This window comes from Sebastes fasciatus, chromosome 4, assembly GCF_043250625.1.
Source record: "Sebastes fasciatus isolate fSebFas1 chromosome 4, fSebFas1.pri, whole genome shotgun sequence".
Classification (NCBI taxonomy): Eukaryota; Metazoa; Chordata; class Actinopteri; order Perciformes; family Sebastidae; genus Sebastes; species Sebastes fasciatus.
In genome coordinates, this window is record NC_133798.1 from 11,224,338 (window position 1) to 11,242,248 (window position 17,911).

Here is a 17,911-nt window from a genome sequence, read left to right on the forward strand (position 1 = left end):
TTGGTGAATCTGAACTAACCAGGGGAGGTAAAATTACAGTTTTTTTCAATGGAGTCTGGTTGCTTTGGCGAGAACATAGATATAACGGCTTCAGTTTTGACTTCAGTGTCAGAGTTTGTGTTGCACGTTTTCCACCCCACACTTGATTTCTTGTTTCTTTTCCGCCTTTACATCCCTTTCTTTCTCTCGTTGTGTTACCTCTCTGCCCTTTTCTTTCCCTCTGTCTCTCTCTCTCTGTCCTTGACCCTCAGCTGGTAATATCGTCTTTCTCAGGTTTAATACATGAGTAATTATAATACACACACACACACACACACACACACACACACACACACACACACACACACACACACACACACACACACACACACACTGTGACTGACTGTATACACCTGTATTTCTCTGTGTGTGTAATTACTAACACCATCCAGGACATAACTTGCACACTACATGCACACTGTACTGTACAACTATACATAAGGAGAGTTTCACAAAAATATAATTAGAGCCTTATACCGTATACAAAACCATATGTTGTTCTTGAATGCTGTCAGGCCTTTTATAAAGATCTCAGTTAATCAATGTGAGTGATTAAATGCCTTCAGATGAAATGAACAGGAAAGCCTGCACGTGGACAGCTTATTGTCTTCTATAGATTACATTTTGATACACAAAATATTTTGACAGACTTTTTTTCAGATTGATTCACTAGTATTTGACAACTAAATGAACATTGTGCTTGACTACCTTGACAATAAAATACTTTAGGGCTGCAACTAACGATTATTTTCCTTGTCAATTAATCTGTCGTTTATTTTCTCTATTAATCGATTAGTTGTTTGTTCTATAAAATGTCAGAAAATGTTGATCAGTGTTTCTTAAAGCCCAAGATGACGTCCTCAAATGTCTTGTTTTGTCCACAACTCAAAGATATTCAGTTTACTGTCATAGAGGAGTAAAGAAACCAGAAAATATTCACATTTAAGAAGCTGGAATCAGAGAATTTTGACTTATTACTCAATTACTCAAACCGATTAATCGATTATCAAAATAGTTGTTGATTAATTTAATAGTTGCCCACTAGAGCTGTCAATCGATTCAAATATTCAATCGTGATTAATAGCATGATTGTCTATAGTTTTTTTTATCTGTTCAAAATGTACCTTAAAGGGGGATTTGTTAAGTATTTAATACTCTTATCAACATGGAAGTGGGCAAATATGCTTGCTTTATGCAAATGTATGTATAAATTTATTGTTAGAAATCAATTAACAACACACAACAATGACAAATATTGTCCAGAAACCCTCACAGGGTTGCTGCATTTAGCATAAGAAATGTGCTCATAACATGGCAAACTGAAGCCCAACAGACAACAACAGCTGTCAGTGTGTCAGTGTGCTGACTTGACTATGACTTGCCCCAAACTGCATGTGATTATCATAAAGTGGGCATGTCTGTAAAGGGGAGACTCGTGGGTACCCATATAACCCATTTTCATTCACATATCTTGAGGTCAGAGGTCAGAGGAACCCCTTTGAAAATTACCATGCCAGTTTTTCCTCGCCAAAATTTAGCATAAGTTTGGGGCATTATTTAGCCTCCTTTGCGACAAGCTAGTATGACATGGTTGGTACCAATGGATTCCTTAGGTTTTTCTAGTTTCATATGATGCCAGTATCTTTACCCTAGGTTTAAAACTGAGCCCGCTACAACCCCCGAAAGATTGCGTTAAAGAAATTAGTAGTGCTAAAACAAATTTGCGTTAATGTGTTATTATTACGTGAACTTTGACAGCCCTATTGACAACTAATCGATTAATCATTGCAGCTCTAAAATATGAGATTAATGTGAGTACTTATAAACAGTAGAGTAGAAACACCACAAAATCACAAAAAACGTACATACACACACACACAGCTCCTACAGCTAACGTCTGTACAGTTGATGTTTTTGTGGGTGAATGAATCACAAGCAAAAACACCTTTGTTCAAGTTCATGTGATAAAACTGAGCTCTAAATTCTCCACGTTTTTGCCTCCTTATCTTGGTTCAGTTGCCATTTGTTAGTGCTTGCACGTGTATCTTTATGCATATTACATTCTGTATGTATAGTGTGTGTGTGTGTGTGTGTGCGCGTCTATCCCAGTGTGCATTCTCTCTCTCCACCTCTCTTGCCGTCTGTGCCTCTAATCCCTGAGTGTGTCACTAATGGCAGGTCCAGGTGTTCTGCTCTGCTCTGCTCCTCCCCCGGGGACTTCTCTTCAGTGTGTGTGCGTGCATGTGCGTGTGTGCATGTGCATGTATTTCTCTCATGGGGGGTTTAGGAGCTGTGAGTAGGGGGCTGTCCAGGATGCCGTCCTCCAGAAGGGAAGGGAGGGAAGGGGAGCTTGCGTGCAGGCGGTACCCGCCTCTCGCAGCTTGCTCTCGGGCTTCCCCTGGGCACAGGACCCCCCTCTACCACTCTCCCATGGGAACTTCAGGAGCCACATTGCCTCTCTGTCTCTCCCTCCCCTCATTTCCTCCTCAAATCCATCTCTCGGCAGTTTATAAACCTGCAGCGCTTCAGTTATTTTGCTCTAGATGGAGAGGCTTTGCAAGTTAAAAAAAAACAAAACTGTGTTTTTGTACTACATATACAAAAAGATGGGTTTGTTTGTTTACCTGTGTATTTGTGTGTAACAGTGTGTTTTGAACAGCGAGCTCCAGCTGCCATACATCACTTATTTATAAGTCCCACGTACGCGTAGGTGAATGTGTGAGGACTTGTGTGTGTGAGTGATGTTGTTGATACATCTGTAGATCAATCACATCCATTTGTAGCAGATGACGAATGCACACATGAAGCTAACGGTATATTCTCGCTAAGCACTAATTTGTCCATCATTATTCACAAGGTAGCACTAATAATACTTTGAAATATAACTCCGCTGTTATCATTCATAACTGTATGCGTGTTATTGCAGTTATGTGGGTACTTCTGTGGGTATTTCCGTAAACATCCAAGGGCCTCTTTATGGGCATGAGTGTGTGCGTTTACGAGTGTGAAGGTATGAGAACTGTGTGTGTGTGTGTGTGTGTGTGTGTGTTTGACTCAGGTGAATGTGTTTCTAGGTTAGTGAGCGGTCTGTCAGTCCACCAAACCTCATTCTTATAAATAGATGATATAGCCGCCGGCGTGCACACAATGGAACCACACCGCTTTGTGTGTGTTTGTGTGTGTGTGTGTGTGCGTCTTCTTCACGCAAGCATGTGTGCATATGCAGTGTAGTGAATGTGTGCGTTGGCATGGTGTTGTTGTTTATCTAACACTCCGCCTGACAGCTGGTTCTCATTTCTGAGCGAGCGAGCGAGCGAGTGAACAAACAGCAGACGAGATGGACGGAGAGCGGGATGGAGGAGGGAGAGATGAGGAACGTCCTACACGGTGGCATATAGGACCACTAACCTGTCACGGTTATAGTGCCTTGCTCCATGTTTGGACCAGAGCTAAAAGAAGAGATGAAGTTAATAATCGGAGGAAATCAGGGCACAGTGAGATAAAAGGCTTGCGGAGAAAGAGTTTGAAAAGAGAGAGGATGAAGAAAAAGAGGGAAGTGTGGTAAGAGGAAGCAGATGCCAGCCCTCCTCTGCCACATGGTGTATGTTTGTGTGGGTGAGAGAGACAGACTGTGTGTTGTTGAATGTATGTGAATGTCTTCTGGCTGTGTGTTTGGGGAATGGGGAAAGCACGGTTTGGTATTGGTATGGTAGACTGGCACTAAATAGTAAGAGAGGGATATTATTTTGGGTTTATTATTATTTTCTTAATTTTCACACCCTCATACTGAGAGTGCAACCATGACTTAATTGATCATTGTTTAGTCCAGCCAACAGTAAAAGACAAAGAAAAGCACCAAATCCTTACATTTGAGAACATGTTTGACATTCTTGCTTGACTTTTCTCGATCCTTTAGTCTGTTATATGTCAGAAAATAGTGAAAAAAAAATGGCTATCACAATTTCCCCCAATCCAACAAAGTCCAACTAACAGTCCCAAACTCAAAGATATTCAGTTTAGACAAAGCAGCAAGTCCTCACATTTGAGAAGTGGGAGCTAGTATGTGTGACAACCATCATAACACAGGTGTTTAAAATACTTCCTTGAATATTTGTTCTCATCTGAAAAAAATTATTTGAATTTGGATATGCCCAATTACATTTTTATGCCTCGACAGCGGCAATAGCTGTGGCCGGAGGCATTATGTTTTCGGGTTGTCCTTCAAGTCCGTACGTCCGTCCGGTCCATTCTCGTGAACGCGATATCTCAGAAGCACCTGGAGGGAATGTCTTCAAATTTGGCACAAACGTCCACTTGGACACATGGACGAACTGATTAAATTTTGGTGGTCAAAGGTCAAGGTCACTGTGACCCCACAAAACACATATTGTGCCATAACTCAAGAATTAAAATGCTAATTATGACAATTTTACACAAATGACTGACAGGATAAAATGATGAAGTGATGACATTTTGGACAGACATGGATGTAAACTGAAACTTGACCGCTTGACGGAGGCGTACAACCATGAGGCGGTATTTCTAGTTTTAAAACATTATTGATGTTAAAGTACTAAACAAGTAATAAAACAATTTGTACTTCTGCTGTTCCTCTTGAGGTTTCTCCCTTTTTTTTGACGAGCACGTTCCTGCCATAGAGGAGGCTGCAGTTTCAGGAACGCAGTCCTAAGGCCGAATTTAAAGGACCCTAGTTTTCACGAAGCCTACTGTCTTTAGTGTAAATGCTCATTTACCATTTGAATTAAGTTTAAATAATCATAATAATTAAACTGTGCTGACTGCCTGTTTACACAATATGAGTTATCAGCCAGTCAAATCTCAATAACATGTGATTTCTATTTAGTTTTCTCAGGAGTCGTTGAGACCTTTTTGTTCTGTCGTCCTCCGCTGTACAAAGTGAAGCAGTTTGCAAAGGTTAATTACATAAACGTAACGTTACTTATTTTAACACAAACCATGATCTTTTCTTTCCTAAACCTAATCAAGTAGTTTTGTTGCCTAAACCTAAATTGTTTCTGTGGCGGCGGCACGTCATTTAACACATTACTTGTAATGCAGCTTTAAGAGGTCGTGGTCATTTCATGTAGGCTATTTCTAACTAGGGTCCTAGAAATGTGGTCCTGAAACTGCAGCCTCCTCTATTGCAGGAACATAATATTGCTTTTTTTCATTAAAGTTTGTTTGGGGAGTTCTTTTCTTGTCTGAATAGACGACCTAAAGATAATATTTTGCATTTTAAAGACGCTTGAGACAAAGTTAAAAAAATTCAGTAAGCTTGTCTGTTTCTACATAGTCCAACGTTTCAGATAAACCCTCACTGACCTTGTCTTTGAATGTTGCGCTGTTCTATGTACGTTCTATGTGTGTGTTGTATTTGTATACAGTATATTTTGCTGTGTGGTCGGGACAAACTTGTCATCTGCCAGCTCACTGTCCACCCACCCCCATCCTTAGCCCCCTGCCCCTAACCTTCTGCCCTCAAACACACTCACACTCACACACAAACACACACTGCCCATATGGAGTATTTGGCGCCCAAAAGCGTCCAAAGCAGCCGGACCCATTCCCAGGGCAGAAGGTGAGGGTCCCCACAGCCTGCTTAGTGTGTGTGTGAATGCATGTGTGTGTGTGTCCATCCATCGTGTCCTCAAGGGCTCAAGCCCCGGACAGACTGCCGTATCGTCCTCTCTGTCTGTCCTCGCTGCGGAGCGTATGTGTATGATTGTCCCGACAGACTGTGTCCCACGTGTGCTACAAGGACAGCAGCAGAGGACTGCGGGTCCTCCAAGCACAGGCCAGGGTTGCAGCCGTGTGCATAATGTCTGAACCGCTGCACCCAGTTAACATCCAACCGTATTGTGGATGCATTTTGCACACTTTAGTGTGTTTGTGTGTGTGTGTGTGTGTGATTGTGTGTAGGCCATGTTGTTACCATCGCATGAGATCAAAATGTCCCTACAAGAACAGAAAGTGGTCACTTGTGAGGATTTCCTGTGGAACAGAGTATGAAAATGTGGCTCTCTGTATTCTCGGTTGCCATGCCAACTCATATAGTAATCAGAGATAGGTAGGGAGCTTTCTTGTTTTCTATTGTCTAACTATCCCATGCAGCATGTAGAGTATTTTGAAAAAAAAAAAAAGACTCGGATGATTATAGTACAGTTGTAAAGCTAATGAGTGGGTCATTATGGTCACTATTATTGTTATGGCTCCTTCATACGTCATGCATTACACCAGTGGTTCTCATACACCCTAGTCTCTCCTCATCTCCCACCGCATTCATTATTATTTATACTAAAATGAATGTAAGTGAAAATGTTGTTTTTGAAAGGCAAAATGCCAACAAATATGGACTGAAGCAGAATATTTCGTTGGATAAAGACATATTGGAAATTATTACATCTTTTTTCAAAAATGTTTGACTTTTGGACTTTAGACTGAGGCAATTACAGAAACGGACTGAGCGTAGTGTCGCTCGCTCTGTGTGTGTGTTTGAGAGAGAGAGGGGGGAAGAGAAGGTGGAAGACAATGTTTCTGTAAGTTATTAATAACAATAATTTGAATGTCAACGTTATGAAAGAAGCTTTGAATTACTCGCTGCAGCCCTACTTTGTTATATTTTCTTTTGGTTACCATCAGCTGAGCATGTTGTGTTGTTCGTCTCCGAAGCACCGTCAGTTTTTCTTTTGGTCAAATATCTGTCCATTCTGTAAACCTGCAGATTATCTGTCTGGTCTGAATGAACACAATTGCAATAGCCGATTTGTCTCTGTTCCGCCGTGGAAAAGATTGCAACGTCAAAACACTAATTCCGCATCACGTTTACCCCCCGGTCACGCACGCCCCACCTGTCATGCCTCTGCGCCCCACTAGGGGGCGCGTCACACACTTTGAGAACTACTGCATTACACCAAAATAAAGTAATAAGCAGCTTTTGAACAGCCTCTGTTAGTTGTGCAGTCCCACCTCTTAACAGGCAAAATACACAAATCTTGCTTCAGATTCAGGCTGTCGCCCGACTAAACAAGCTTCAGCATGAATCAAAAGGATGCAGCAGCTATTATGTTAACCTGCAGGATGTTCTTTACAAAAAATGTGGAACTGGAGCTTGAGAAATGATGACAAATAAGTGTGTGCCTCTTTTGCATCAAACTTAACTCAGTATTGGATAGTGAATTACACTCTAATTGTGTTTGTGTGTGAGAGAGAGAGAGAGAAAAAAAAATAAGAGCGAGTGTGTGCCTGGCTGCCCAGAGAGAGCCAAGGGTGGAAGTTGTTTTTCTGCCCCCTATGGTGAGTCTGGGGCTGTGTGTGTGTGTGTGCACGCCTGGGACAGCCTGGGGCCATCGGAGGGGGCCTAGGGAGCCGTGGAAGGAGGGATGAAGCGAGAGTGGGATGGAGGGATAGGAGGTCAGCAGGGGTCTCGCTGGGAAAGGTGCAGGTCTGGGCCGATGGCCAAACAGAAAGGTGGAAAGGAGAGTTAGATGGTCAGATGGGGAGGTAGGTTTAAGGAAGAGAAAGACGGGCTGATAGAAGGATTTACATTTGAGCAGGTAGACAGCTAAACCCAAGGTGAATACATGCATTTAACTAGCAGGTTTCCATGACACAATTACAAAGGTTTACACTGAGCTGTTGATATTTGGAGTAACCGCTCTGTTAGCATAATTTCTTCTTTTTTGTGTGTAAACCTTAATAAGGACATTCCATGCTTATTCTGAATTAAAGTTAGGATGAAAGGTATGGTAAAACCTTTGATAATTCCTTTTGATACGAGAATATTTAAACTAGGGCTGTCAATCGATTAAAATATTTAATCACGATTAATCGCAAATTAATCACACATTTTTTTTATCTGTTCAAAATGTATCTTAAAGGGAGATTTGTCAAGTATTTAATATGCAAATATGCAAAAAATATAAGTATATATTTATTATTGGAAATCAATAAACAACACAAAACAAAGGGGAGACTCGTGGGTACCCATAGAACCCATTTTCATTCACATATCTTGAGGTCAGAGGTCAAGGGACCCCTTTGAAAATGGCCATGCCAGTTTTTCCTCGCCAAAATTTAGCGCAAGTTCGGAGCGTTATTTAGCGTCCTTCTTGACAAGCTAGTATGACATGAGCCCATACCAACCTAAAAATGGCAAGTTGCGTTAATGCGTTAAGGAAATTAGTGGCATTAAAACAAATAAGTGTTAATGCATTATTATTGTATCAACTTTGACAGCCCATACATATTTTTTTTCTTGGAATGTTTGTCATCTTAAGGAAATTGTACTTAATTTTCACAGTCATTTAGTGGTGTGGTTGCAGATTGCAACCAACTGAGTACCCCTCCGCTCACTCCTCCCTTTCCAAGACTGCGCTAACGTGAGCCACCGAGTGCAAAACCTTGGTAACACCGTTCGCCTCACTCAGAGGCCATACTTACTACAATAACTCTACTTTAGGAACAATGAAAGTCAGACGTTGGCTAACAGTACCACCGTTTTGCACTCTGTGGCTCATGTTACTACAGTTTCACCAACGGAAAACTACGGTGGCCTTTAGGTAACGTAAAAACGTAAAAGGCTCTCTCTAGAGCCAGTGTTTGGTTTGTCCGTTCTGGGCTAATGTAGAAACATGATGGAGCTACATGGTGGACTCCGTGAAGACGACCCACTCCCTATGTAGATACAGTATGAAGGGCTCATTCTACGCTAACGGAAACAAAAGGATTCTTAGTTTCAGGTGATTATACACTAATGAAAACATAGTTATGAATATTATATTCCATTTCTCCATTTTTTAAATGTTACACACTGTTCCTTTAATTGTATGTTTAACTTGTCAGATCACTTTGTGTATTCTGTATTTCTGCATGTAAACGTAGATTGTAGTAGCAGCTTTAGCACTTGTAGTAGCAGCGCTGGGAGCCGGAACCTTTTTGCTGCTACCAGCTGAGCTCCTTTGATTCCAACATCAAAGCAACAGAAACGAGAGAAAGCACAACATACATGGATTATATTTCCATTTCAGGCATTTAGTAGACGCTGTTATCCGGAGCGAACTAATTGAACTAATGTTCTTGAGCGTCGGTTCCGTGTCAGCACCGTCGAGTCATTTACCTCGTCAGTTTTTACAACCTCATGGCCGGAAGCCAGCAGAAAATTTGGACATATGCGATATTTAAAATATGCCTCCTGGTTTTTGTTCTTACATTTTTGCAACGGTTGAGTTAATAATCATTACATCTGAAGATCACAATAGTCTCTAAAGTTTATTTGACTAAGAGTTCTAAACTCCGCTGCTTTGATGTTTTTGTCCCTCTGTGTGACAGTCATGACAAAGCAACTGAGTTTAGATAGGGGGGAAGTAGACGGGGGAGGCAGAAACATGAAGAGAGATTGATCAGCGTGTGTGTCTCTTCATTAGAGTGCTTCACCAAGGCTGTGTCCTCCACACGTTGCCACACTGTCTGGCCTATTAGAGAGACACGCAGGGAGGGTGTGTGTGTGTGTGTGTTGTTTGCATACGCGTGTTTGTGTGTCGTTTTCAGGTAGACTCAGGCGGTCCCGTTTAGTTCCTTTCTGGTCTTTCTTATTACAGACCCCCGGTTTCCTCTTCTCCTCTTCTTTCTTGTCTCCCCCTTTCATACCGCCATCTCTTCCCTCTCCTCTGGAGTTCAGAGTCTGTCCATCTGGAACGTCTCCCCCCCCCTCCCTCCTCTCTCCCTCGGTCCCGTCCAGGCCGAGACACGGGGGTGAAGGCCAACACCAGTAGGGGAGAGGCTGTTGGAGAGACGGAGGGACGGAGGGAGAGATGTCAGCGCTATAATGAGTAACAACATGAAAGCTGACGGAGGGAGGGAGCGAGGGAGGGAGGTAGTGGAAGAGAGATGAAGACAGAAGAGTAGAGGGACTGCTGGGGACAGAGGGAGGGATGAAGGATAGAGGGAATGGATGGGAAAAGGAGAGGACTGCAGTGTGAGAGATAAAGCGGCAGCGGAGCGGCTGGGGCCCTGTGGTCCTCCACTCCGCTCCTCTCGTTCGTTTTCATTCGCCAGAGAAGAACAGAAAGGAGGAGGAGGAGGAGACGGGGGTAGGAACAGCGTGTGTCGGCGTCCGCCTGCTCCTGCCTGTTTCTCCTTTTTTTCTCAACTACTTTTTCTCCCTCTTTCTTTTCCTCTCCAATCCCCCCCCCACTCCCCCTCCCGCAACCATCCATCCTCCTCATCTTCTCTCGAGGATTCTTCTCTAATTTAACTTTTCATTGAAATTTTCTCCGCTCCCCCCCCCACCCTCCAGTTTCTCCCAGTTTGCCATTCGGCCTTGTCTTGCCAGGTCCCCTCGCGGCCGACTGACAAAGGCGCCGTTAAAAAGCCGTGTGATCCTCCATTTTAGCGCCAGCCACGCTAGTCAGAGGATTAGGGCTCTTTAATGACGCTAATCTCTCCTCCCCTTCTTTCTCAACACCCCTCCATCCCCCTCCCAGCCCCCCCTCAAAAAGTGATTTCTCCCTCTTGCTCTGAATCTCTCTTGTTCAATCTCTTCCTTTCTCTCCGTCTCTCTTCCTTCCACTTTACCAGCTCACAAACTTCACCACCTAACTGACTCATACTGGTGTGTACCTATAATGGTCCACATGTGTCCAGACCAGCACTGTGAAGAAACACTTTCACTGTTTTTTTCAAGGGTTCATTTACTCCCTCTTCCTCTTTACTTTGCTTTATCCGACATCATTTTGAGTTGAGTATTTCTTTATGTCTGGTATTTGACTGTACGCTCTCTATTTCTGGTTATTGTTAAGCAAATCCTGACACAACCAAGAGGAAAAATGTGAGAGTGTACAATATCTGCGTTTGAGACAGTATCGCTAATCTTTCTCAGGCCACAGTAAAAGACTTGTACCCTGTTGAGTGGGCAGCGGGAGTTGTCTGGATTGGCATTTTATAGACACACTGTATTTTAACAGCAGCCTTGCTCCATGTAGATAGTCCGTTTATTCATTCTGTTGATTTCACCGACATGGAGAGGAACAGAATCTGTCAGTCCTGCCTCCTATTCACCCATCGATTTGATACTTGTGTTGTAAGGTGGATAATATAATAACTATAAATAATACAATAATAAAAAAATAATAATAGCTAGGGCTATCAATCAATTAAAATATTTAAACGCAAATGAATCGCACGTTTTTTATCTGTTCAAAATGTACCTTAAAGGGAAATTTGTCAAGTATTTAATACTCATATCAACATCGTAGTGGACAAATATGCTTGCTTTATAGAAATATATGTATATATTTATTAATGGAAATCAATAACCAACACAAAACAATGACAAATATTGTCCAGAAACCCTCACAGGTACGGCATTTAGCATAAAAAATATGCTCAAATCATAACATGGCAAACTGCAGCCCAACAGGCAACAACAGCTGTCAGTGTGTCAGTGTGCTGACTTGACTATGACTTGTCCCAAACTGCATGTGATTATCATAAAGTGGGCATGTCTGTAAAGGGGAGACTCGTGGGTACCCATACAACCCATTTACATTCACATATCTGGAGGTCAGAGGTCAAGGGACTCCTTTGAAAATGGCCATGCCAGTTTTTCCTCGCCAACATTTAACGTAACTTTGGAGCGTTATTTAACCTTTTTCGCGACAAGTTAGTATGACATAAATGGTACCAATAGAATTCCTTAGGTTTTTTAGTTTCATACGATGCCAGTATCTTCCCTCTAGCTTTAAAACTGAGCTTGCTACAACCTTAAAAATCGCAAGTTAAAGAAATGAGTGGCGTTAAAACAAATTTGCGTTAACGTGTTATTATTGCATTAACTTAACAGCCATACTAAATGTATAATGGTGTCTTCGGACCACTGAAGAACAACATTATTTTTTTACACTGTTCATCTAATAACATCTGCGAAAAAAACCTCAGAATAAAGTCAGAAATTTAGAAAAAAATAAACTGAATTAATCTGAATGTTTTATTAGTGACAACAAATCATCAACATTATTCATAATTTGTCAAAATTCAGCACTTCTCCCCCTGTAGCTTCCTCTCAAGTCTCTCTCTTGTTTCATTTTCTGATTTTTGTTTCTCATTTTTTAATCAAAGTGTGCGGTGCTCTAGGATGACATGTTGTTTGTTTTCCTCCTTTCACCGTGTCAATACTTTCTTCTCCTTCCTTCCCTTCTTCATGCTCTCAATTTTTCGTTCTCCCTCACACCTCTCTCTCTCGCTCTCTCACTCACAGTGTCACCCGCTCTTTCTCTCCCTCTCGCCTTGCTGTTAGGCTTCATGTTGATATCTCTATTCGTTGTGTTTTCTTAAACCTTTTTATTATTATTTTCCTCCTACAGTAGCTTCTAGTCAAATTTAAAATGCTTTTTTTTTTTTTTTTTTTTAACCCGGACCCCCCTGCAGAGTTCTATTTGCTCATCGCAGTGCCTACATTTTCTCTGCGATCGATTCATCACAAGAATCCGTTTTCCACCCCCTCTCTGCAAGACGTAATACACAGTAGACCAGACGTGCACACGGGAGACGCACGAGACTGTAGGTTGAGGTAAAACGGCGTGTGCTTCGGAGAGCTTTCTAAAATTATCAGCAGAAACTTCTCTCCTGCACATGTGTCTGCGCTCATGTGTTGAAAATATTAGCCTCATGATGAATATTGGCACAAATCACATCAGACTTCTGTCCAATCTCTCCATCCTATCACTCTAGTTTTCTTATTTTCTCTCTTTGATTTGTTGCTGGCCTAGTTGATATAGCTATCAGATAAAAGCAAAGAAACCCCACCCCCACCTCCCCTCTCTCTTCATCTGCTCTGTTCTTTACATTTTTCAGGCAAATGCTAAATAGCCTCACTGCGCTGCTTCACAGAGCGCACAAAGAAGAACAGAACAATATCAAGCGTTATTCAGCCCCCTCTTTTGTCGCCTCAAATCCATTCTGAAGTGTCTATTAAAGGAGTCGTGGCCTTTTTGTCGCCTCTGCGCCAGACTACACAGGAGGGGGAAAAAGAGGGGAGAGAGAGAGAGAGAGAGGGGGGAAAAAAGAGCAATGCATAATCTCCTATGTATGTATGACAGATAAAGGGAGAGAATATCGCCATCTTTCCGCTCTGCTCTCTCCACGTCTCCTAATCGCTTTTCCGACGTTTCAATCTGCCAAGGCCCTAATGAAAATATGATGAGGCGGATCTATGGTCCTCGGGGACGGATGGAGGGATGGGAGGGGAGGGAGGTGAGGGGAGGGATGGAACGAGGGATGGCTGCAGAGGGAGGATGAAGGGAGAGAAAATACACTCTGTCCTTATTTCTGGGCTCCGTCGGGGATACATAGTTCTTGGAGCTTTCTATTTAGATGTTGCTGCTGCCGGAGTGTGTGTGTGTGTGTCTCTCTTCTGTTTCATTCTCTCTCTTTATCTCTGCCATCCTCGTTTTCCTCCGGTACACGTGTGTGTGTGTGTGTGTGTGTGTGTGTAACTAGGATAAATGTGTTTATTTTTTTGTTTATACCCTCTTTTTCTCATTTGAACTCCCACCGGCTGCTCCTACCGCCGACTGCCTTCCAAGAAAGATGTAACTTCTTCTTAATCATTCTAATGCTCCCTGTTTTACCCCCACTTTTTTCCTGTCTGTGCTCGCCTGTCTCTTTTTTTTTTTTTTTTTTTATAAATCCTGCAGCTGTGTACAAAAGGTGTGTATATTTGGGTTTTCTTGCTGCAGATGAATCAAAGGCTACTCTAGATCATACCATCTTAATTTCTAAATTACAATACATACAGTATGATGTGAGAGGAGTAGTTCTAAACTGGTTCAGCAGCTATTTAGATAACAGACAACAATACTGTACGTATTTGCTGGTAATACATATGAGGGGGGCCTACATTTTTTAAGGTTGTATGTCAATGACATAAGTGAAACGTCAAGGATATTGTAGTTTGTGTTGTTTGACACAAATTTTTTTAGTCCAGGAGATGATTTGAAAATTTTAGCAGAAAGCATTGTAAATGAAATGAAATAAGTTATCCTTAACCCCTTTCCATTCTGAACTCTATTTTTAGAGTGGTAGGGGTCGGGGACAGGGGATGTTCAGGGGTCGATGAAATGCCACCCAGAAGTTGTGTACATCATCTGAAAGCTGGGAACCTGAAGGTTAATTTACTATGCAGCTCGGCACTGTGTGTCAAGTCATTCTAGTCATTAATAAGAAATAGAAATTAAAAAATAGATAAGTTAATTAATTAGAATAAATTGTGAAAGTGTATAAGAACATGGAACAGGATATAAGTTTGTGACGGTCATTTCCATGCTCACTTATGTCTCATACATTGTTCTAGCAATTCTGGGGTTGATACCATTTGTGACACAGATGTGGTGCTAAAATTAACCATTTTTTACCATTCGAGAATTGATCAAAAAGATCACCATAGAATATATTGACATTTGGAGATTTCTGCAAGAATTGCATTTTTCAGTGATTGGATGGCGAGCACTTCTGTTCTGGAAACTGCTGAGAAACCCCCTTATTGTCGATATACATAGGAAAGCCATCCATCCTCTGAATGTCCTATGTTTCTAGTGTCTGGTTGTAACGTTTCATGAGGCTGTGATTATCCTAGAGGTCACCACAGGTCATTTTATACAGCGAGGTCAAATTTCAAAAAGTGGTTTCACTTTATGAAATGGCTACTATGGGGACTAACATAATCACACAGAAATACAATTGAGATAATTGGATCCACAAGAGTCTCAGCTTTACAGTGATACCCAATTTATGCAATTCCAAGACTGTTTAGGGACACCAGTATGCAGAAATATTCAAACACACCATTTTAGAATAGGTGGAAAATAACACATTTATACTGCATTCAAAATACTGCATGTGATTATCATAAAGTGGGCATGTCTGTAAAGGGGAGACTTGTGGGTACCCATAGAACCCATTGTCATTCAGATATCTTGAGGTCAGAGGTCAAGGGACCACTGAAAAACGCCATGCCTGTTTTTCCTCGCCAAAATTTAACGTACTTTCGTAGTGTTATTTAGCAATCTTCCCGACAAGCTAGTATGACATGGTTGATACCAAGAGTCCTTAGGTTTTCTAGTCTCATATGATACCATGATTATCTTCACTCTAGCTTGAAAACTCAGCCCGCAATAACCTCTAAAAGACAGAATAGTGGCCGGGCCTGCCGGCGGGCCGTCGGATTTTTAAGGGGGTTTATTTTGAACTAAACGTTTATGGTTTTTATTCCACTGTCTATAGATGGAGTTCATAATGAAAAAGTGTATGAATTTATATTTCTGGTTGTGATAATGGATGACAAACTGACATGGAAATCTCATATAGCACATGTAAAAACAAAGGTGTCCAAAAACATTTCTGTTTTGAACAAAGCAAAGAGTACAGTATGTGTTAGATTACAAGATAATGAGAATCCTGTACTGTTCACTTGTTTTGCCAGTGTGGGGCAACACGTACATGAGCAATAGAAAGCCATTGTTTATATTACAGAAAAGAGCCGTAAGAAATATTCATGAAGTGGATTCAAGAGAAAACACCAACAGACAGTTTATTAAAACAGGACTATTGAAACTTAAAGATCTAGTTGAGTTATGGATTACTTTAAAGCAGATGTGTATTTCAGCGGTCGTCGTCAAACTTTGGAATTCTTTACAGAATGATTTAAAGGGGTTGTATAAATATCTTTCAGTTCAAATGTATCAATGTATAAAGAAAGAATAATTAATCAATCAATAATAATTAATGAATAGGTTTCATTAGTTGTTTTAATTATTGTGTATGACTTGATTCCTCTTTTTCTCATACTACTGTAAGCATTCATTATTAAGTAACTGTAACTGGACAGACCATGTATTTCTTTTGTTTATTTATGTTTTGAGTAAGGAGCTCCTTTTCTGTCATGGAATGTGTAAATAGAGTTGTTTTGATTGTGAATCATGCTTTTCTTGTGCACTACCATGAGTAGAACATATAAAAAATGAAATGAAATGAAAGGCTTTTTAAAAAAAAACGTTCTCTGTCTGTCTCTGTCTCTGTCAGATGGCGATGACGACCCAGCAGGGCTGTCCTGGGTGCCTTCCTCGCCCTCCAGTAAAGACGTGGCCTCGCCCTCGCAGATGCCCGACGGCTGCTGCGACCTCGGCATGGCCACTGGCGGCGAGGAGGAAGGAGGCTCCGGTCTGCCGTACCCCTGCCAGTTCTGTGACAAGTCCTTCAGGTATAACACACATGTTTCGCTTCCCCGAGATGCTGCAGGTTCCATCTGGGTGCACATGGCGTGTTGTAGACAATAACACCGATGTCATATTTGGCCGTTCAGTTGCATCCTCATATCATGAATATCAATGTGGACATGAATAAACAGTATTCTCAATATTACCATGGTAACATGGACCACTAAGGCAAACAGTGAAAGGAATGAGGTGAATACATTTCTCACCAGCCTCTCCGGGGACTGACTCAAGACCCACTTTAAGAACAGCTGTCACATCCACCATAAAGTCATCATCATAATACTTAGCTGTCCTCTTCTCTTCGTCTGTTTCCTCTGAATAGATGCATGCAGTGATATTAGAAATAGTTTGTATTTCAATTTGCCTTTGATAATCAGCAGTCACTATCATCTTTTAGATATTTTTTTACTGTTGATTTTATTGGAAATGTGCTCACTACTTAAACGATTCAATGCCGTTCAAATAAAAGGCACTCGTTTTTCATTATGAGCCTTTGTGAACGACTGTTGATCAGCTGTCTCCTGTTGATTCTCCTCAGTCGTCTGAGCTACCTGAAGCGCCACGAGCAGATCCACAGCGACAAGCTGCCTTTCAAGTGTACCTTCTGCAGCCGTCTGTTCAAACACAAGAGGAGCAGAGACCGCCATGTCAAACTCCACACAGGTAGCTAATATGTCTTCCAGGCCTGCTAAGTATGCATCGGGTAGCAGATCCACATTCTTTTGATGAACGTGGGATTTTTGTTATTCAAGAATTAAAGGGGAACAACATCCAGTTTCAAAATTCATGTTATTCCTATGGTCTAAGACAGTCCAAAATATTAGTAAACATGAACAACTCTCTCCCAAATCCAAAAACTAGAGTGCTAAAACTCAAACTTGTGATGTCATATGGTATAAAGTGTGGAGCTGCTCCATAGACAATGAATTGGGAGAGATGATATAGATGACACTGAGAGCACCCAGGGGAATGTTCTGAGTATATGGGAACATTTTCTGTTTCACAGCTGACAACACTACAATAGAATAAAACTCATTTGGGTATAAAAAAGAAAACAAATATTCTGTGGGTCCACAAAATCAGTCTCCCATTCACTGTCTATGGAGCAGCTCCAGACGTTATACTCATTGACATCACAAGTTTGAGACGTTTCTGGCTTTGAGAGAGAGTAGCCCATGTTCACAAATATTGATTGAACTTTACTAGGCCATGGAAATAACATATTGGAATTCTTAATTTAGGTGGTGATCCCCTTTAAATAAGGGAAAACACCAGAATCAGACTTGATTTTCACTCAATAGTGGCAACACATGTGTTCTGGCTGTCAACATAATGAATAAACTGTCTCTCATAAATATGTGAATTGATCCAGGAGATAAGAAGTATAGTTGTCAGGAGTGTGAAGCTGCGTTTTCCCGCTCAGATCACCTGAAGATCCACCTGAAGACACACAGGTAACTGCTTCTGATCCTGTTATCATCATCTCTCTTCTTGATGTTGATTGAAATGTTCATCTTTTACTTTTGATTCCAGTCTTTTATTTGACTCTTATAATTTAGATCTTGAAAATTGTTTTTGATTCA

The 17,911-nt window shown here is 41.4% G+C and overlaps 1 protein-coding gene across 4 annotated transcripts in view; it reads left to right on the forward strand.

Annotated features, from left to right (window-relative positions):
• The window catches only part of znf423 (zinc finger protein 423), a 199,773-nt gene that overhangs the window by 71,408 nt on the left and 110,454 nt on the right, over nucleotides 1-17,911 (forward strand). For 2 of the 4 annotated variants that reach the window (XM_074631959.1, XM_074631961.1), the window contains exons 4-6: nucleotides 16,135-16,312; nucleotides 16,867-16,990; nucleotides 17,694-17,782. In XM_074631959.1, the coding sequence (XP_074488060.1) occupies nucleotides 16,135-16,312; nucleotides 16,867-16,990; nucleotides 17,694-17,782 (391 nt within the window). Of the gene's footprint in view, nucleotides 1-16,134; nucleotides 16,313-16,866; nucleotides 16,992-17,693; nucleotides 17,783-17,911 lie in introns of all 4 variants that reach the window. The other 2 variants (XM_074631960.1, XM_074631962.1) reach the window with 1 other exon arrangement.